We start from the raw sequence: 20729 nt of genomic DNA, 5'->3' as shown, positions 1-20729 counted from the left end.
GATTTTTCTCAACACTGGAATATTTTGGATTGCTTCCTACTACTCCCCTGCACATTAAATACCACATGCAAGTACCTCTTTCCCAGTGCCTGACAGAGTCATGAAGGGACAGCCAGGTCACAAAGCTCCATGTCTCTCTCCATGTCTCTAGGGTGGCCACAGCCACCCTACACCTCAGCCAAGATCACATCCCAACCCTGGAGTTCTCACTGGGAAATCTTTAATGGCACTCCTTCCTTGACACAGTTTGTTCATTGTAAATATATCTCTCTCCATGTAGAGGCTTCCCTCCAGTCCTGCAGGGACTCAAGGCACAGCCCAGCAATGCGCTGACAAAGCAATAACAGCCCCTTCCTGCAGTTTTTTGAGCAGCCTCATGCCCTAATCCATGGGAGTATTTCTTGTGTTCACATACAGCAGGTGCTTAGCAGCTGTAACCTTCACCAGGCTCAGCTTTTCATTCTGAAAACACTCCTTCCATCTTATTTAAAGTAACAAAAAAGGGATAAGGATGATTTCTCCATCTAACGGGTTTATTTTTCTAATCCAGAAATGCAGGGCCAGTGCTGAGTTGCAGGAGGGACATATGTCCTCTTGGGGCAGAGCCTTGCTTGGGAGACTCAGAGCTCCCCCTTTCTCCCCTTCTTCTCTTCTTCTGTTTCCTTCCCTCTCTTCCCTCCCTCACAAGGCATCACCCCCTCCTCCACCCTAGAGCCCCTCAATGACAGCCACAATGACATTTCCCCCCCGCTTCTCCTTTAGCCCTGCAGGCTCTGATTAAAGCCCTTTGTCCCAGGGCTGTTGGGGGCAGGTGATGCTTGTTTGGGGACAGTAGGGCACAGCCACCCATTTCACCCCAACTGTGGTTTCATCCCAGGGAAAGGTGCCTGGGTGCCAGGATTGCAGGTGTGAGGTGAATCAAGGTTGTTTCCTGGGATCCTACAATAAACACAGAGCCTGGCTGGTGATGTGGTGACAGGGAGACAGGCATATGGCTCTTCACAGCAGCGGGAAGAATCATCTGTGAAGCATTATATGGAAACACAGGGCAGAGGGCACCATTCCTAGCATATGAGGAGACACTGGAAGCCCTGGAATAAAACCCTACCCAGGCAACCAGATGTAAAAATTACTTTTCTTTGTGTCAGGCTGTCTGGAGGGATTTGTCCCTGCCCGAGAATGTCTGAAGTGGGTAGCTTATGGGATGGATTAAAAACTGGTGGCAGTTCATGATAAACAGCATCTTTTGTGGGTCTGCATTTTCCAGTGGGATAATTATTTCCCTTTCCCAGCACATTGCTCAAACCCATTTCTCTTTCCACAGAACATTGTGCTTTAATGACGCTTCATGTTAAATTCCCGAGATGCAATTTTGCCTTCACAACACAGACAAAGGCCCTTGAATCAGCAGAAAGGCCAGTGTGGGGATACCCCAGTAGCAGCACTGCCAGGCCAGCATGGGACACAGCCACCATGTCACCTCGAGGCACTGAGAATCATCCACTCTCTTCTGTACAGAGCACCATGGTTTTTGAAGATGCCATTCCAGGGCTGCTGGTGGTAGCGGGATGCTTGGCACAGTGCAGGTGTGTGTCCTGGCCCTCATCCTGCTGTGTGGAATGGGCTGGTGGCACATGAGGGCTGGGGGTAGCAGGAGGCTGGACCCCACCCCACAGGTGGTGGGCACGTTTGTTGCCTCCTCTTCTACCTGAAGCAGTGCAAGCACCAGCTTTGTGCTACAGTTTTACAGGAAACTATTGCTAAAATGGTCACTGATGGCAGAAACAGATCTGTCGAGGAGAGCAGTCAGGTCCTACATGAGGGAAGGAGCTCAGCCTTACATCCAGCCCAGGTTGCAACTGACCATGGCACAGAAATCCCATGGCTGTCTTGATTGTGCCACTGCCACGATGCTGGTGGCAGGATCCCATCCAGGAAGGTGCTGGGGAGGCCACAGGAGGTCCCAAGGCCACGCTGTCCAAGTGCTGGTGGTGGGGAACAACCCAGGCCAGAGCCATGCAGTCTGGTGGAGTACTCCAAAGCCTCATCAGTCTGGTGCTGTTGGGCAGGAGCACCATTCAAGAAGGGTTCAAGGAGGTGAGAATGGTGGCTTGAAGGCTGGCGTAGGCGAAGTTTCACCCAATGATATCGGTGTAGCAAGGGGACCCCGTTTCTTCCAGCGGCGGGGGCTCTCTGGGGTGCACACGGCTAGGAGCCGGGCCCTTCGGGGGGCTGGGGTGGGGGGCTCAGCTGGCTCTCGAGCAGTGCCCGCGTCCCTTCCGCTGACACCCTCCGCAGCCGCAGCCGTACCGAGCCATAGGTGCCACCGGTGCGGCGGGCGGCCCGGGCGCGGCGGCGGGCGGCGGCGGCGGCCAGCAGCAGGGCGGCGAGCAGGAGCCCGCCCAGGGCCAGCAGCGCCAGCCCGGCCACGGTGCAGCGGTCGAGGCGGGCGCGGAGCCGGGCTGCCCGAGCCTCCAGCCGCTCCATCTGCCGCGCCGGCACGGCGGGGTCGGGCCGCGCCGCCCGCGGAACGGCCCCCGCCAGCACCACCAGCGCCGCGCCGCCCAGGGCACAGCCCAGCGCCAGAGCCAGCCCCGGGCCCGCCGGCACCGGCCCCCCCGCACCCGCACCCGCACCAGCCCCCGCACCCGCGGCCGCCTCCTCGTCCGGGCTCCGCAGCTCCGCCGCCCGCGGGGACGCCATGGAACCGCCGCCGGCCTGCGCGGCCGAAGGTGAGCGGTCGAACCGGGACGGGATGCTCCTCTGGGTCGGAGACGGGTCCCCGAACCGGGATGCTTCCCCAAACCAGAACCGAACCCCGGGGCCGGGATGCTTCCCCTCCCCGAAGTCTCTTTCCCTAAGCGGGCTGCCAACCCCACCCCGCAGGTCTCCGAACCGGGCTGCTCCTCCTCCTGGGATCCCGCTTAGCCGAACCGGGCTACTTTCGGAGCTGAGACCCCGCCCGAACTGTCCACCTTCCCCGGAGCAGGTCCCCAGACCGGGCTGCTCCCCTTCCCTGAACCCGGCACCTTCCTCTCAGAACCGGGTCGTCCCACCTGGCTCTCCCCCTTCCCAAACCAGGCGCCCACCGCGCGACCCACCTTCCCGAGTCCGTCTGAAACCCCCTCTGGGGACCTGTGTCCTTGTGACTCCACTAAACTGCCTCTCACCGGACCCTCTTCTCCCGCCGAGCTGTGCCCTCCGGTTCCCCGCTCCCGCATCGAGCTGTGGCCCCGCTCCGTGCACCGGGCTCCGCTCCCGCTTCTCCGCTCGCTGCCCTCCCCGCCGATGCCCGCACCGAGCTGCCCCGCTTCCCCTCCCGGCTCCCCGCGCCGGGCTGCCTACCCCCGCCGCCTCCCCGGCTCCCCGGGCAGGTGCCGGTGCCGCCGCGGGGCGGGCGGTGGGTGCCCCGAGCTGCGGTCGCGCACGGCCGCCGCACGCACACGCACACACACACGCGTACGGGGGGCACACACACGCACTCGCATGCACACGCCCGGGTGCACACCGGCACCTGCTGTGCACGTACTCTGTGCAACTGGGACCCCTCTGTGCACCCCCCTCGGCAGCGCAGGGACCCTCCGTGGGCACCCCGGGGGGCTGCGTGGGGAGGGGCTTTGGAGAGGACAGAGCAGCAGGGTGGGTTTTGTGTGGGGTCTGCCTGGAGGACGTGTCCCCCAGGACCAGCAGTGCCCTGTGGGACCCGAGGTGGAGCTGGGCTGGGGACACTGGGCTGCAGCCTGAATATCCCCAGCCTCAAGGACATGGAGAGGTCCCATATGGACGTTGCCCAGCCTGTTCCCAAATTCTGGGGGAAAGTGGGGGTTGACCTGGGTTTGAGCCAGGTGTGAGATGCCCCAGCCTGGGACAGAGGAGCTCCTGGCACCTGCGGTCCCACCACAATCCCACTGCAGTCCCATGGCTTAATGCCCCCCCTTCTCACACACACACACACACACACACACACACACACACACACACACACACACACACATACACACGTTATTTATTCAATTTTTCCCAGACCATTCGTGTCACTGCCTGCACTCTTCTCCCTGACCTGGCACCAGACCCAGGCATGTGCCCCAGCAGTGACCTGCTGGCAGCCACACGCTTTCCCTCGTTTGTTAATACGACGTGGTCTATTTCCACATTTGGAGCAGTGCCTGGAGATGTGCATGTAAATCCCAAGCAATAGAGGGTAGGCTGATGACAGCTGCCGGGAAGGTTTGTCCATCACATTGCCATTTCCTTCAACACCTTCACATGCTTCCAGCATCTCCACAAGCACACTCAGTGCTGCAAGTGCTGGGTGAGCTCAGTGCTGGGGCTGCAGGGATGCCCCTTCTGCCCTGAACCCTGTCCCTACACACAGTGCATTCCTCTGCAGCTACGCTGGGCTCTGTTATCCGCAGTGTCTAGACACTGCTCTGCATGGAGATGTCAGATGGGAGTCTCCTGACACCTGTGTCATGACAGGGCAGGGATTTTCTCTGAAGTCTCTGTCAGATACAGCTAAAATGAATTTAAAAGGGTCAGAGAGTTTTAGGGCATGGCACATAACTAAAGAGGTGCATTTGTGTTTTCTGAGGGCTGGACAGGTGCAACACGATCCAGGCTCAGCACCTATCCAGGCACAGTATCTATCAATGATGCTGACTGGAACTCTCTAGACCAACACATAGCACCTCCAGTCACTGAGCTGCAGCAGGGACATGGAGCTGCCATGGCAGGGGGCTTGGAATGAGATGATCTGTAAGGTATCTTTCAACCCAAACCATTCCGTGACTCTGTGACTCTGTGTAACACAGAGGCTTCCCAGCACAGTGTCCCCAGAGATGCAGCCAGAAGTGGGCCGAGAAAGAAGCAGAATTAAAAATAAATGTAAGTGCATCCTGCCACGTTAACTACATTTAGAGAGGCTTTAGTACCAACCCACTCTGCAGGAAGGCAGGAGATGCTTGGAGACAAGTAGGTCATGGGACACAGATTGTCCCAAATCAGCAGGAAAAGATGGATTTGGAGCAGGCGGGCATATCACTGTGAACAGATGGGCAGGAGCAGATCTGCTGCCTCACCATCGCCAAATTCCCTGGGAAGACAGAACTGCCACCAGTTTGCTCCTGAGCAGAGCTGTGGTCAAGCCCTCTGTTCTGGAGCACCCAAGCCCTGTGGCTGCCCGTGCACCCAGGGATGCCAAGGCTGGAGCCCAGCCAGGGCTTTGTGGGGCAGAAGCAGAGGCATTCATGGCTGTGGCTCCCACCTGCCTTCATACAGGGACAGGGCTGAGCCCGCTGTGGGGTCAGGGCTCCATGCTGCCGGGGGGGCTGCTCCTGCACCCCAGTCCCACAGCAATGCTCGAGAGCCCACCTGTGATGGATGAGGTGGAGGGATGCATCCTGCTGGCATCGCTGCTTGCACCCTGCTGCCCCAGGATCCCACTGCCATTGCTGGATGGGAGCTGGAGGGGATCCCAGGTCTTTCAAGGGGCCTCGGGGTAGCTCAAAAACCTTCCCCAGCCTGATTTCAAGTGGTGAGCATGAGGCTGGGGAATGGCAAAGGGCACTCCATCTCCAAGGTGCTGGTACTAAGGGAAGGGGAGGAGAGACTGAGACAGCCAAGATCTATGCTGCCAGTGCAGGAGCAAAGAGAGAAGGGAGACAGCCAAGGTCAGAGGGAGAACTGCCAAAATTCACAATGAAACTGCAGGAGTGCTGGAGGGGAGAGACAGACGACTTGGAAAGAGAATGATAGAGGAGGGGGGGAAGGAGTCTGGGAGATGGAGCAGGGTGAAGGAGCCAGACAGGGAAGCAGGGTTGGGAACATGTCACTCCACAGATGAAGTGATTGAACATGGATGAGAGGGACAGCAAAGACAGCCTCAGGCAGGCAGAAGACAACAGGAGCAGGAATGTGATGGAGCTAGACAGGCTGTGGACCTGGCTTTGTTACCTAACACAGCTCTGTGAACACAGCCCAATTTTGGGGAGTGCACAGCTGTCTGGTGCCCACTGGCAGTGCTGACCTCTATCTAGCCTCACCACCGAGGTGAAGTTTCATTCCTGCCTCCTTAGCATTCACAGCATCCCATGGCAGAGTGAGCGTCTGCAGCCAGCACAGCTGAAGGTGACTTGGAGGTCAGGGAAAAAGCAGCCGGGCAATTCAGGAGCTGGCTCTACATCACTGAGAGATCCAGCAGTTTGGGGGGACCAGAGGTGCCCAGCACATCACAGCCTCCCTGCCTGTCATGGCCAATCCTTGTGTACCCATCAGAACATCCCAGTGTTCCACATAGATGGGGTGGGTTTCTGATCCAGCAAATTGCTCCTGGGAGCTGTTGCCACCAGCAAGGAGGGAGGCCTGGACATCAGCCTTGATGCTGGGGAAGGCTGGAGATGCACAGTGGGCATCAGTGAGGGTGGTTCCCTTCTTGCAGGGCGTGGAGTTCCCAGACAGGTTTGGTGCCCTGGAAGAGCAGTGGATACCTGCTCTGGGATTCCTGGGAGGTTCCTCCAAGTCCCCATGGCATACACCACTCCAAGGATGGTTTATAGCAAGAATCCCTCTCCTTCCCCAAACATCTGAACCCCAGCCCAAAGGCAGCTGGCGGGATGGAGCCCTGCTTGCCTCTACGACCAGCTGCAGAGCCGCACTGGGAAGAGGCTCAGCACTTTCCTGGTGATAATTAAGATCTCGTTATCTTCAGCTAACACCAGGGAGACAGGGAAAACCACAGGTGCCTTGTGATACGGCAACAGCTGATGCTCCAGGCTGTGCCTGGGAGCAATGGGAGCCTTGCTATGTTCTGCCTGAATATAAAGCACGGAAAGCACGAAGCAGAGAGTGACAAACTATTTTTTTTCCTGGCTGATGACACCTAAATGTGCAAACATACTGTCTTCTCTCAGGGGTGGCTGGAGCTAGCATAGATGGATGGCTGTGCACCTTTCACCTTCCCCTTCCGCACAGAGGTCCGACCTGAGGCTCTGTTTTTTTGTTTGGATTTTCTTTTTCTTTTTTGTTTTAATTTTCTTTTTTTCTTTTGCAAATTTCCTTCACCAGGGGAGTTTTATGAGACGTGTCTGGAGTCACGCAGGAGCTGCTCACCTGCAGAGAAAGATGGGGCGGTGTCTGTAAACGGGCTCTTAGAATGTCAAGGGTGAAAGGGGTTGGGAGAAGAGGAGGGGAGGGGAAGACGAGGAGAGGAAGGAAGAGAGGAGAGGAAGAACAGATGGATGGGCAGAGGGAGATCGCTCTCCACCCTCATGGAGCTAAAATGAAGGGTGCGGCACCGTGTTCCCGGGCACGTGTGCGTGCTGCCAGTGAGCCCCGGGAAGGAGCAGGGAGCCATTTACAGCGGCAGGTCCCTGCCGAGAGGCTGTGCGGAGCTGTGGCGAGTGGCCACGGGCCCTGCGGCGGCTGCGGCCGGAGCTGCCCGCAGCGGCTCCGGGGGCGGGCCCGGTGTGGGACCCCGCGCGGCGCCTTCCCGCCCTCGGCTGAGGCCTGAGGCGGCTCTGCCCGCCCCGCCGAGCGCCCTCAGAGCCTGCCAATCCCCCTCGATCCCCGCAGAGCCCAGCGGGGCTCCTCATCCTCCCCAGAGCCCCTCAGTGCCCGTCCATCCCTCGGGATCCCGCTAAATCCGACACTCCCCTCCTGGTACTGCTCAGGGCCCCTGTCATCTCTGATCCCACTAAATCCCGCTGTCCCCTCCGCTTGTCGGTCACCCCATCCCCTCAGGTCCTGCTAAATCCTCAGGGCCTGGCTGGATCCTCCTGTCCCCTCAGGCATCACTAAATCCACCCTGACCCATACCCTAAGGATCCCACCAAAGTCCCCTGCCCTCTGAGGGTCCCACTAAATCCTTTCATTCCCTCAGCAGCCAGCCGGGTGACCCCAGCCCTTCTGGATCCCACTAAATCCTCACACCCCTCCATATCTACTTGGGTTCCCTGTCCCCTCAAATCCCATAAATCCTCTCACCCCCTTCAGTGCCTGGTTGTGTCTCCCCATCCCCTCAGATCCCACTGAATTCCCCCTTCCCCACAGCACCTGACTGGGTCCCCCATCCCCTCAGACTCCACTAAATCCCTAATCACACTTGGTGGCCCAGGACTAATCTGCTGCAAGGGAAAGAGCTCAGGGAATTTTGTCAGGGCTGCCCTGAGACCTTTGGTCAGGCACCATGTTCTACCATGTCCATTTGCTCATCAACAAGCGGGGGCCGCTGGCCAAAATCTGGCTGGCTGCCCACTGGGAGAAGAAGCTCACCAAGGCGCATATCTTTGAGTGCAATTTAGAGATCACCATACAAAAAATCCTCTCCCCAAAGGTAGGCTGTGGCATGAGGAGGGATCTCCTGGAGGGTCCTGGGGTGGAGGTGTTGGTCTTTCATAGGGAACTCTATTACTTCTGTGTAATATTTTAACGTTTTTACCAAAATTACTACCTCCTGAATAACTTTTTTTTTAAATTTTAAATCCTCACAGTTTGCTATAGCTCTGCGAACCTCTGGACACTTACTCCTGGGGGTGGTACGGATTTACCACAGGAAAGCAAAGTACCTCTTGGCAGACTGCAGTGAAGCTCTGACCAAAATGAAGACAGCCTTTCGACCAGGTGTATACAAAACCCAGCATTTTTTTCATCTGTGTACTTTACAGCTCTCATTTTAAAAGTTAATTTTTAGATATTTTTGTTAAATATACACTACTGACCCCAAAGGAAACTGAACATACTAGCACCTACCACTGGTGTTTATTCTGGCTTAATTTAGTGCCATTTCAGGTCTTTGATTCCCTTAACAGAAGGAGTATCTTAAGTGGGCTTACAAGATGATGCTTGAGTTCAGCCTCCTTTGCTAGATAATTAATTTTAATTTCTGATGACACCAACAACATGTCTAACAGTGTCAGTGCCAGACCTGACAGCGTGTTTTGAGCTCTAGCCATGTAGACAGGGAGAAGGGAGCTGAGATGACTGGAGCTTTTTCCAACAGGCTCTGTTTGTCATACTTGGGCAATAAATGGGAGGCACTGTTGTCTAAAAAAAGCCTAACACCAGTGTCTACTGCCAGTTTTAATGTGCTTTGTGACCTGGTCTGTTTGTAAAATAGTGAATAATTAGTCTGCATTATTCTCAAGGACATGATCACAGAACTATAGAATCACAGAACCATTTAGGCTGGAAAAGCCCTCCAAAACCCAGTCCAACTGTTCACCCAGCATTGCCAAGGCCACCACTAAGCTGTGTCCCCAACTACCACGTGTCTTTCAAATCCCTCCAGGGATGGTGACACCAGTACTACCCTGTGCCAGGGCTTGAAAACCTTTTCAATGAAGAAATTTTTCTTAATATCCAGCTGAAATCCTGTGGCCACAGCTTGTGGCTATTTTGGGGATAGATCCTGTAGCAACTTGGAGGGCACCACACAACTCAAGAACGTACAACAGTCACCACTGCAGCAACAGAGACTTTACCTAAACAGAAGGGGGGAGAAAAATCTCAGCAGAAATGGTAAAATGCTGAAAGAGGCTGTCCAGGAATGCTGTGAAATCAACAGAAACAGAAATAGACAAAAGTGATCTGACTTTGAAATTAACCCTGTTCTGAGCAAAAGGTTGGGTTGGATGACCTTGAGAAATCCCTCCACACATGAATTTTTCCAGGATCCTCTGATTCCCAAGTAACTGGAGTCTGAGTACATAATTATTTGATGCTGGAGAACAGTGTTGTGGAGACAGAGCAGAGGAAAGGAAAACAGAGTGGTTCATTTGCAGTGCTGTGAAAGACTCTGGGCTAAACATCAGCTGGGAGAACCTTCCAGGGACTTAAAGCAGCTGTTCACCAACACAAGTACTTACATATTTCGGGTCCTGTTGCAGCAGACTCTTTTGTATCTGTCTGTAAAAAATAGATCATCTTAAGGGCATAGAAACTGAAATTCCACTTTTGGGTGCCTAGGCTTTACCTTTCTGTGATTTAGAATGGTAGCAGCCCCTCCTGACAGGTTTATAGGCTTATTATACCTACTTGGGAGAGAACACTACTTTTATTGATACTTATTTTGTTACGTTGTCTGTTTATTTCAGGCCTTCTTGACCTTCCAGAAGAGAACTTTGAGGCTGCTTATCAGTCCATTACATTACCTGAAGTATTTCATGATTTTGAAGCACCACTACCAGATGTAAAGTAAATGCTTCCCTGGTTTTTATTCATTCCTTTAGTATTTTCAGAAGTAAAAGCTATACTTGCTGTTATCTGATTGAGACTCACATTGGGTTGTTTCAATTTAATAACTGAATTCTCCTAAATTCTGAGCTCTACAAGGCTACAGTGTTGTGCTTTGGTAGTTTTCCTCAGTCCTTTAATCAACAGACCTTCACAATGAAATAATGTCTTGAACTTAGACTTCAGGATTTTAAATTGTCTGGGTGAAGGATGCAAACAGCTTTCTGAACCTCGAGAGAAGAGATAAAAATTAGTATTAATCCTGAAAGATGTGGCCAGTAACCACACAGTGTTGCACTGTTCCAGTGGGTAACTTCATTTTGTTTCTGCTCCACTGCTCTCTGGGGCTGGGGTGTTTTATCAGCAATAGTCAGCCTGGCTCCTGAGAAAAAAGCCAGCATATTTCATAGGCTTTTTTGACACAAAGCAGCATTAATGTAGAAAATTGGTAAAAAGCAGGAGGCTAAGTTGTATTTCTGATGGCTCTGATGCCCCAGAGGTCCAGGACAAGAGATTTCCACCAAGGGTTGCTCAGTTTGATGGCATCAGTAAGGGTTTATCATTTTGTAAGTACAGCTGCAATATAATACACTTTATTCAAGTGCCTCAACGTACTGACTCTGTAAAGGTGCCTTTTCTGCCTGCCCTAAGAGTTGTGCCATTTGGTTTAAAAGATGTTTCACTAATTAGTTGCCTTCTGAGAAGGGCCTGGTAGATACCAGGCCTTGGATGGGAGCAAAATCACAAAAGCCTAAGTTTACTGGCAAAAGAGAGTGGAGAAATATGGGGGTTTGTGATAAAATGCCAGGATTGAAAGCTGTTTAGAAACAAGTTTTCACATTCCAGCTGAACGCTAAATGGGTTTCAGTTCACCCTATATTTTTATAATATTTTTTTCATCAGGGCCATTGATGTTGCTGAACATTTTACCTTGAATCAGAGCAGAGCTGAAGAAATCACACTTACAGAGGATTATGAAAGCAGTATACTTCTCTGTGATAGAAACTTTGGTGAGAGAAGTGGAGAAATTGGAAGTATTTCATAAGGGGAAGTGTGTTTTATATGAAAATTTTATGTGAGCCCTTTCCACGTGTGAAAAAGCTGTCATTAAAGGTGCATTTGTTTCATGCTTTTGCTGATTGGCATATCATGCTGTCTGAGGTTTAAAATTTTGTGTAAGCAATATAATCTGGCGTCAGAGACTGAGAACCAAACCAAACATTTCCTGCTTTTACTAGATCAGATAACATTGTTTATTGTTTATTTCATTTGAGGTATGGATGTCTTGCAATCTTTTAAAAATTACTAGAAAAATTAGGAAATTATTAAATCTGGCTTTCCAAAACTCACACAGATGAGGGATCAGGAATTGTGTGTTTCCTCAGATGAAGAAGCAGATGTACTGAGGAGACAGAGCTTCTTTGAGGGCAGTGTCCTGACAAGCAGTAACAGTCTGGTGGCTGATCCCAACTCAGCCAGCACCAGCGGAGACAAATCTGTGCTGCATGAAGATGTTTACTGCTTCCAGGATGACCGTTTTGGGGATGAGGACGATGCTGCAGATATGATTGGTAGGATTTGCCATGGGAAAACAGAATCTGTTCCTTTCCAAATATTTTTATTCTTACAGGAAAACAGTCAAGACAGCACCAAAGTGCTTGTTGTCAAAAATAAATTCTATGTTGTTTGTTTATTTCATACATATTTTTTTTCCTATCTGTCACTAAATCTATGATCACTTAGACACTGCCAAGTCAAATTGGCTTAAAGGCTGTATTTCATTATTTTAGAATTAAAGGCATTAAATTTATGCTTAATGTTTAACAATTTAATTTCTGTTTTCAAAGGTGAAATAGTGCAGCATTTTTATCCTTACTGTTGTAATAACAAAGGCAGCAAAATAGCTTCTACATCATTATGGCTTAGAGTATTTATGTAAACCTTAGAGACTGATACCTGTTAACACTGTCAAGGCCATCATTTTCAAAAACAAAGTTGGAAATCTCAAACCTGGGACTAATCCCCTCCTTTGTGTGCTGTTGCAGAGAGTCGTATCACTGATGGCCATCTGCAGAAGCTGAGCTTTATTTCTTTGCAGAGTGTTAACCTTGACTAACATTAGGCTGTATCAGGCTATTTCATGACTACTAAGGCTTAGAATGATTAAAACTATGTGTTTTGTATTTAAGAAATCCTGTTGAGGGATGAGCAAAATGTCCTAGATGAAGACATTCTTGATGCGGAGGAAGCACATCCTTTGTCACAAGATCTGCCAGAGACCAGCACAGCCAGTGAGTTTGCAGCATCTGCTCCGTCTCACATAAGCCCTCTGTTCCTGTGTTAATGCCCATCACTCACATTCAGCTTTTTGTAGTAACTTTGTGCTTTTTTCCTTTCTTCTTTTATTTTGAGCTTTTTTTTTTTTTTTTCCTAAACTGCTTCATCCACCATTTTAGGATAATTGTATTTGATTTAGGGGTTCCAAATTTGTAACTTGACATTGCTTAGAAACACCTTCATGTGACATCCTGTTGGATATGCTGTTGGTCCACCCTGCTGCTCACAGCGTGATGTCCCTTTTGAAAGGGAAAGAAACCTAAATAAGGCTGTCCTGTAACAGTGTACTTTCCTAGTGAGAGCTTAAAAGGTCTTTTCCAAGAGAAACAATTCCATGCTTCTATTTCTGGCTTCATATTTCTGCAATGTATAACACTTAAGTAGCTCATAAAAGTGTTGTTAATCTTCTTTTGGTTTGATGTTGATGAAAGAAATTAAGCTTTGATAACTATTCCTGAGACATTTTGTTATCTTAAATCCTTGTTCCCCCATCAGAGTGTTAGTTTAAAACAGAATTCTGCAATGGCTTTAATAGGATAGAGTGGCTCTCCTTGATCTGTTGCTGGTGCTACTCATTCCTTTTCTGTTGGGAGAAATGTCCACACTGCCATGAACATGCCTGGAACTGGAAACAGAGAGGGATTGAAGCTAAACACCTTTGCCCCTAAACACTTTCTGTTGTGTGGGTTTTTCTCCAGATTGGTTCTTCTGTCTCTGCTATGGCCTGGTCATTCTGGGGTCAGTGAAGGGAAGTGTGCAGGGCAGAGCACAAGAAGGAACTGGGGAACATAAGTGAGATTATAAACAAAACCGCAGTTTCCTATTTCTCACTGTTTCTGTTTGGTATCATTCTCTGTCACGTGATTGAGAAATCAGTCCATATTGTAATTTTGTTGGTTTTTTTAATTTAGATTTCTTGGGTTTTCTTGCAGTTGAGTCCAACTGTGCAGACACCACCGTAAAGGATGTAAATCATACAATGAGTGAGACAACCCTTTTGTTCCAGGACGAAGGATTTCTGCTTGAGCCAGTTGATGATACAGGTCAGAAGTTGATCAGTTTCTAATGAATGTTTGCATTAACTAGGTTTGGTTTGCTTCTTAGTAGTGAAAATACTTGCAATTTAGATTATTTCTACCTTAGATTTCATCTGCTCCTGCTGTCAGAGTTCCATTTTACAGTAAATACTATACAAACCCAGTGTCAGGTTATTTATCTCAGCTGCCCAAATCTCTGCTCGCAGTTTCTTCCATGTACTAAGTCAAGTTTTGTTTCTCTTCAGCTCCGGTAGCATTGCAAGCTTGGCCTTGGGGGTAGTACTGAAGATTCACCTGGAAAACTTTAATTGCCAGTGACACACTGGTGACTTGTATATTTAAAATCACAATCCTAAAACTTTCAAGCCTTTGGAAAACATTGGTTTGTGAACTTTTAACAAGATCCAAGGTGAAAAGTATTACATTTCCTCTGTAGAGGAAATCTGAATGTCCCCTATCATCTTGGTGGCTGTTTATGGATAAACAAGCTCATGTTGACAGCAATATTTACAATATTGGAATTTTTTGGCCTGCCCAAATAATATCCAGGAAGTTATGGGTGTATAACTAATCTGTGTCTTTCTTTTGTGTTTACATCTTGAATAAATTGCTAAATGATTAAACCGAAAAATACAGATATTAATTATGAGGAAATGAAACCTCTTGAGTACATCAGCAGTTCCTGGAGCATTTAATTTCCTGATAGATTAAAGACAGCTTACTCAGTCTTGTTGCTCTAGCATGTGTTCTCATGAAGTTCTCCTGGTCCTGGTTCTTTATTAGAAGAGTCATTTGTCTTCCACCATCTAACATAAGGGAATTTCCAGTTAAAGAGTACAAAGAGTGAAAACTTCATAGAAACTTTTGAAGGAATGGCCTGTGCACTTGTACTTTGATTTTCAACTCTAGGCAGTGTTCAGAAGGTTGGCAACCAGGTTGATTCACTGTGCTTTTTTCTGTGCTTAATGTCTTAGGAATAGACCTTAAGACTTGTTATTAATATTTACTTTATGTAGCTGTCGCCCAGAGGAAAAAAAAACAAAGAAAGAGGAAGCTTATGGTGGATGCAGAGAATGAGCTCAGCTGCCACACCATTTACAAGCAGCTCAATGACTGCACAGACCTCCTGACCACGCTGGACCTTGCTCCCCCCACCAAGAAAGCAATGATGTGGAAGGAGTGGGGAGCTGTGGATAAACTCCTGTTCCATGCTTCACAGCCTGATATTCATGCTCAGCTGCAAAAGGTAAAGATTGGTTCCTTGTGGGATCTGTGCCACTGTGTAGGTTCCAGGATTGTTGCAGAGCTGGGATCTGACTGAGACAGGTTTTGCAGACTGTTTAATCCAAACTTGGAGCTGGCTGCAGGTGTGCACTGAGCATTGCTTTGCAGTACAGGCCAGCTGCACACCTGATGGTTTGCACACTCACCACTAATTGTTTCATCACCTGTGGGGTCACAGCCTTAACCTCCTGCACTCCAACAAGTGAAACATTACAAAAGGAACATGAGAGCTGATGTTTCATTTCACACACTGGCGCCTGAGTGGTCTTATACTGAGAGTCAACTTTTTACTTTCTGACAATTTATTTTATACTTTCTCCTTTGTTGTATTGTTTTCTGGTGTATTTCCTCTTTGTAATCAATTTGAGACATCTTTTGTTTATATTTACTTTAAAAGTACATCAGGCATTATTATTAGAATATTGTAATGGATTTGGAAGGGCTCACTGCAGCAGCGCAGCTTCACCACTTAGAGTCCAGCTGCAGAATTACAACTTGATCTTTAAGAGGATGAAAACTGCAGATGTTTCTTTCTTTCATCATTCCTTACTGGCTGGTTTCAAGAAAAATCATCCAAGCTTCTCCTAAGATGTTTTTTTCATGGAATTCATGTTGGAGCTGCAGAATGCTATTACTTAAAAACAAAAACAAAAAAAAAAATTGCAGATTTTCAGAGTGACCTAATTCAAATACTGAAATTCTGGGTTGCAGTCATTAACATACAGTTCATATTCATATCTTTGTGTTGATGTTTGCAAATAATCTGACATGATATTCTGAAAGCAAACATAGAAAAAATAATTATTTTCAGTTGTTTGAAAAAAGCTTCAAGGCTGACAGATTCAAGATGAGAGCAAATGGAATACAGAGGACGTCTGAAATGAAAGAAATGAGAAAAGAGCAAGATACTACAGGTAATATTTTAATTCTGTTGTGCAGAATTAGCTGTTAGAAAGTATTTTCTATTCTGCATAATGTTTGAGAGACATAAGAGGTGTTTGTGTGCAGTATTCCACAAATTACTACTTTGTTGTTCTTTTGTTTCTTAGAAATTAAATTAAATCCAAGTCTTTTCTTCCTTGTGGCATAAAGAGATGTTTTTGGTTTCATCTCTGGTTTCTCTAATTATCTCTGAGACTGCAAATTTGGGTAATGTTGCTTGTGGATTATTTTTAAAATATCATTTAAAAAAAAAAAAGCTTCCTTCTTATTCTAAGCCTAATCAAACTGCTCTCCAAAATTCCAAATTAAATAGTAAATAGTTCTACTTGTATCTGGAAGATGTGTGTGGTTAATATCAGACAAGAAGAAATGTCCCATGTTAGATCTGAGAAGGATGTATCCACTCCTTTGCTCTGCTGGGAACCAAACCTGCCTCAAAAATTAATTAACAAACCCACCTCCTGTGAGTCCGTAAAGGTCAACTTTCAGAAAAGGAAAACCTGCCTTGGGAAGTTCTTGTTCCATGCTCGTGTAGGGAATGATGTTTCTTCAATACTTGCTTATTGTGGCTTTTCCTCTCAGAGACTGTGAACTTGGATGTGATTTTTGGTTTTCAGTGGGTTTTTTTTAAGGCCAGTGATTCATGGTAATTGCCTCTTCAACCTTGGTTTTCTATTAATACAGAGATGCTGCCAGTAGAAGAGCCAAGTTACCTGCAGGAACCAGCTCATTCTGAGACTGAGAGAAAAATTAGAAATGATTCCTTTATGTTGACATCACAGAGTGACAGAAATGAAACCAATGAGAACTGTGGTGAAATTATAGTGAGCAGTTTTCCTCAGTTTTAAAGACCTAAGTGTGTCTATTGGTTCCACTTTTTGCTAAGGTTCCATTTAAAACATATTAAGAAATTACTAATGTTTGGAAAGGATGCTAAAACCAGTTAAGAGAGCATTAAGTAGCTTGTGTGATGAAATCGTATTTATTACTTGGTAAACTCCCACAATGAATGAATGATTAATTAAAATGTTTATTAATCAGCATAGATTACAGTTTAATCACTAAGTATAAATGAGAGATTAATATTAAATATTAAATATTGTACTGAAGAGACAAATATAATTTTTATAAAGGATAAAACTTACATTTTGTGTCTCATATTGAGGAAATACTTAAGCAATATCTATTCCATCTTCACTTATGCTAAAGTGCTTTCTTTAGAGAATATGAGGCTCATTAATGTTGAAAAGTGATGAAACTGGGCTCATGGCAGCAGAAAGCATGTGCTCCATGCCTCAACTCTGCCCATAGGTGTAGATTCAGCTGTAGGATAAATCCTACAGCAAGGTCCTTGCTTAATGTTGATGAAAGAAATTAAGCTTAAGGAAAGACATTGGTAGAAATAGCAGCAATTAACTAATTTTGAAAAACTTAATTACAATAAATTCATTGAGCAGAACTGTGTAATGAGAATTGCACTGTGTGCATAAATGGTCAGGCCTAGTGATTGTCTTTTTTGTGCTCACAGGAGAATGGAGCAGCTTTTTCTGAGAGCTCAAAAAATTCCCTGGGCCAGGAAGATGAAGCACAGCAGGTGGAGGTGCCAAAGGTGTGTGTCCTAAGCTGATGGCCCTGGCTTGTTTCAGAAGAGAACTCTGTTTCTTTAAAAAAAAAAAGGAAAAAAAATAGCATCATGAACTTACAGGGAGTTTTGCTTCCTGTGAGAAGGAAATAATTTCAACCTTGCTGGCTCTGAGGATGCTCAGGTACTCTGAAACCAGGGCAGTCAGCTGCATACTTCAGAGGTTAAGTCCAAAATCCCAAGCCAAATATCTGAACATCTCTTTAAGCCCCTGGCCAATACAAATCCTGTCAGAATCCCAGTCCCACAGGGCAGTTCCTGGCTGTGGAGCTGCCTCACTGGGACCATGGCCGGTTGCACCTGAGCTGTCTCTGTAGCACAAAGCACCCAGGTCCCAGTCTTTCTTTCCTTTGTTTCACACAACCTTGTGTGAGCACAGAGGTGTCAGAGGTTCCAGATTCCCTGAGTTTGGCCATCCAGATGCCTAGCTCCAGCTGGATTTTCACTCAGGCTGGAACTCCTGTCCTTTTTCTCATGGTGTGTGACCTTTTACACGCCCTGACTGAGCTTCTGTTTCCTTCCTCTCAAGGAGCAAACAAGGGCCAGGAAAGACAATGAAGAAATAAGATGGGGCAAAAGAACTCTTCGGTTACAAAAAACTTTACAGGTACCAGTGCTGATTTTGTTAATAGATACCAAAAGCTGGTGTTGATTTCAGCTGCACCATGTTAGAAAAGCTCTTCCTTCTACTGTCCATTTGTGCCTCTGCCTCTCACTTGCAGCATGTGCTTTTTTTTTGTATTTATGTGGAAAATCTGGATTCTGGGTGCTTGATGTGTGGTGTTCCTTTCCACAGCTGCTGGAATGATGAGAATTTTCTGAATGCTCTTCTTTTTTTGAGCATATTTCAAATGTTCTGTGCAAATAATAAATAAATATTTACACCTGAGTACAGCCTTTAAAAAACAAGAGATACCTCTAAAACCAAACACTTGCTCAAGGATATTTATTGTTATCAATCACAAAGCATGATGGAAGCACTCCAGCACTGTAATGGAATTTGATGGAATTGTAGATTTTAGTAACACATGTAAGTACCAACACTATTATGGCATTAAAATGTTAAGAGCCACTTCTATAAACACAGATGGAAGACAGCCAGAGAGGTTGTGGACTCCCTGTCCCTGGAAGTGTTCAAGTCCAGGTTGGATGAGTCTTGGAACAACCTTGTCTAGTTGAAGGTATCCAGGGTGGGGGAACGAGATGGTCTTTAAGGTCCCTTCCAACCCAAACCAGTGTGTGCTTCCATGATTCCATGGAGATTGGATCCCATCTGAGGCATTCAGGCAGAGATATTCCCTCTACGCAGTGCTCTCTGTTTGGACTCCATTGGCTCCAGTTTTACTGGTGGAGAAGCTGACCTGACTGATTTCTCATTTCCCTCACGCAGCAACTGAAGAGATCAGGTGTGTGTTCCTTCAGTTTCCGGGAGCTCTGCCAGAGAAACAACCGGAAAGAAGCTGCAGCCACGTTTTACCTCTTTCTGGTGCTGAAGAAGCAGCAGGTCCTTGAGCTGCAGCAGCATGAGCCCTTTGCTGACCTCACAGCCACTGCTGGACCCATGTTTAACAAGATCAGATAAACTGATCAAAATACAGCTTAGATTGCATTTTCCAGCATGGTTTTCCTGGAAAAAGGATGGAATGTCTTGTCAAACTGTGGGAGATGAGCAGAGCTCCCAGTCCTCTACAGCATCCAGTAATGGCTTGTGAAGGGGTCCTGCCCCAGGTGATCAATACAGGGCTTATTATTAATGTTTACAGTTATTTATAGTATATATAGTATAGTATATATAGATATTTATAGTATAATTATAGTTATTTATAGTATTATTAATATTATAATTACATGATGAGTTATACAATACATTAATAAAATACCCCTAAAATATATATGCTACATAAGAGATTTACATTGTGAAGGATTTTATAAAAATCCTCAAAGGAATTTTATAAATGTCCTTGAAGGGTTTTTATAAAAGTCCTTCAAAACCTTTCTCAGAGACTACCTTTGGAACTTAAATTACTTTTGACGAGGCTTGTGTCTGTTAATTATTGAATACCATCAGTAAGAGTTATCTGTTTACTCTCTGTAGCAAAAAAACCTTAGACTATTTAAAATTGTTCCTGTCAAAGAATGTTCAGTATTTCATGTTTTAAGATCTGGCAGGGTATTGTCTCCAGTGTTGCTTTTATGTGTTCAGACAGACAGAGGTTACACTGGCCCTAGAAGAGCCCAGAAGCTGCAACAAGAAATTCTATTTCATAAAAATCCTGCAACTTCAGATTTCACAGAGCTTTTTAACTTATTAACACCTTTATTCATGTGTAGACCTATTTAAAAATGGATGTTAACTGAAATATTATTAATTCCTTGCATTTTTATCTAATTTAGGATCAATTTTATCCCTTTTACTGTCATTTTCTGAAGCTCTTGGCTTCTGGCAGCCTCCCACCTGGAGGAGGGATGGTTGTGCCCCACTCAGGTGCTTTGATGCTGTGGGGACATCACTTTTCCTTCATGTGGAGTCAATAAAAATCAGATGTTTCCTTTGCTTGTTGGTGTTTCTTCTGAAGGATCAAATCCTGTGGGTACATCTTTGGAGTCAGGGACTTGGTGATTTTACTTAAAATGGGAAAGGATGGGTGCTACTGCCACCTGATTTCCAGGTGTTCACTCACCTCAGTGACACCCCTGTTTCTCTGGAGCCACTAACGCTTGTGGTTCCTGTCCCACAGGATTCGGGGAGGTTTGGTTTTGAGGGTCTGTTTAAGGGAGTAAAAAGGCTTTAAAAGAGGTGAAGTCCCAGCATGGGGCAGGGGATGGCATGGGGTGGCTGTGGGGGTGTTCCAGCTGAATGTCCTTTCTGAGCAGGAATATTTGATTAAATAAGTAATGGGCCTTTGCTGCTGTTCTCTGAGGGGTTCCTTTTCTGGATGTAAGGAAGCGAAAAGCATCCCTGTATGGTAAAAACCTCTCTGTTTTCTGTAAAAGAAAGGCTATTTTTGGGTGGGAACAGGAGCGTGGCTCAGGCCGAGACTGGAACCAAGGGCAGCTCATCTTTTCCTTATGGCAGGTCTGGCATTTCCAAAGCCAGGTGCTGACCTGGGAAAAGGGTTTGGGTTCGGTGCAAACCTCTCCCAGCAGCAGGCCCCATCTCCCTGCAGGAGATCTCAGGTCAGAGTATCCTGGGAGACCAAGCACTGCAGACTGCAGAGGGAAGGAGAAACCATTTTTCTTTCCCAAAAGCCATCAGGAAT

The 20729-nt window shown here is 47.1% G+C and overlaps 2 protein-coding genes across 3 annotated transcripts; one reads left to right on the top strand and one right to left on the bottom strand.

The window, feature by feature from the left end:
- Positions 1–2112: 2112 nt before the first annotated feature.
- On the bottom strand, positions 2113–2703 carry TMEM74B (transmembrane protein 74B). Its single transcript, XM_086853138.1, has one exon. The coding sequence runs from the start codon at positions 2701–2703 to the stop codon at positions 2209–2211; it is 495 nt and encodes a 164-aa protein (XP_086709264.1). The 3' UTR covers positions 2113–2208.
- On the top strand, positions 2647–20022 carry RAD21L1 (RAD21 cohesin complex component like 1). Of its 2 annotated transcripts, none has more exons than XM_086853122.1 (13): positions 2647–2732; positions 8487–8616; positions 10089–10188; positions 11131–11237; positions 11613–11798; positions 12417–12518; positions 13497–13607; positions 14618–14847; positions 15697–15799; positions 16512–16651; positions 17356–17436; positions 17999–18076; positions 18860–19152. In XM_086853122.1, the coding sequence occupies exons 2-13, from the start codon at positions 8595–8597 to the stop codon at positions 19049–19051; spliced, it is 1452 nt and encodes a 483-aa protein (XP_086709248.1). In that variant the 5' UTR covers positions 2647–2732; positions 8487–8594; the 3' UTR covers positions 19052–19152. The 2 variants fall into 2 exon arrangements, with proteins under 2 accessions (XP_086709248.1, XP_023795504.2); XM_023939736.2 differs by lacking the exon at positions 2647–2732 and adding an exon at positions 7205–8329 and having other exon boundaries at positions 18860–20022.
- The last annotated feature ends 707 nt before the right edge of the window (positions 20023–20729 follow it).

This window comes from Cyanistes caeruleus, chromosome 16, assembly GCF_971803275.1.
Source record: "Cyanistes caeruleus chromosome 16, bCyaCae1.hap1.1, whole genome shotgun sequence".
Lineage (NCBI taxonomy): Eukaryota > Metazoa > Chordata > Aves > Passeriformes > Paridae > Cyanistes > Cyanistes caeruleus.
The sequence above is the reverse complement of the archived record's forward strand: the minus strand, read 5'-3'. Positions and strand labels throughout refer to the sequence as shown.

Excerpts from the sequence above, each read along its gene's own strand:
- RAD21L1 (XM_023939736.2), top strand. The coding sequence starts at position 8,183 with ATGTTCTACCATGTCCATTTGCTCATCAACAAGCGGGGGCCGCTGGCC. Across the intron at positions 11,238-11,612 it reads TCTCTGTGATAGAAACTTTG|ATGAAGAAGCAGATGTACTG; the intron begins GTGAGAGAAGTG and ends GTGTTTCCTCAG. Across the intron at positions 12,519-13,496 it reads GCCAGAGACCAGCACAGCCA|TTGAGTCCAACTGTGCAGAC; the intron begins GTGAGTTTGCAG and ends GTTTTCTTGCAG.
- TMEM74B (XM_086853138.1), bottom strand. The coding sequence starts at position 2,703 with ATGGCGTCCCCGCGGGCGGCGGAGCTGCGGAGCCCGGACGAGGAGGCG.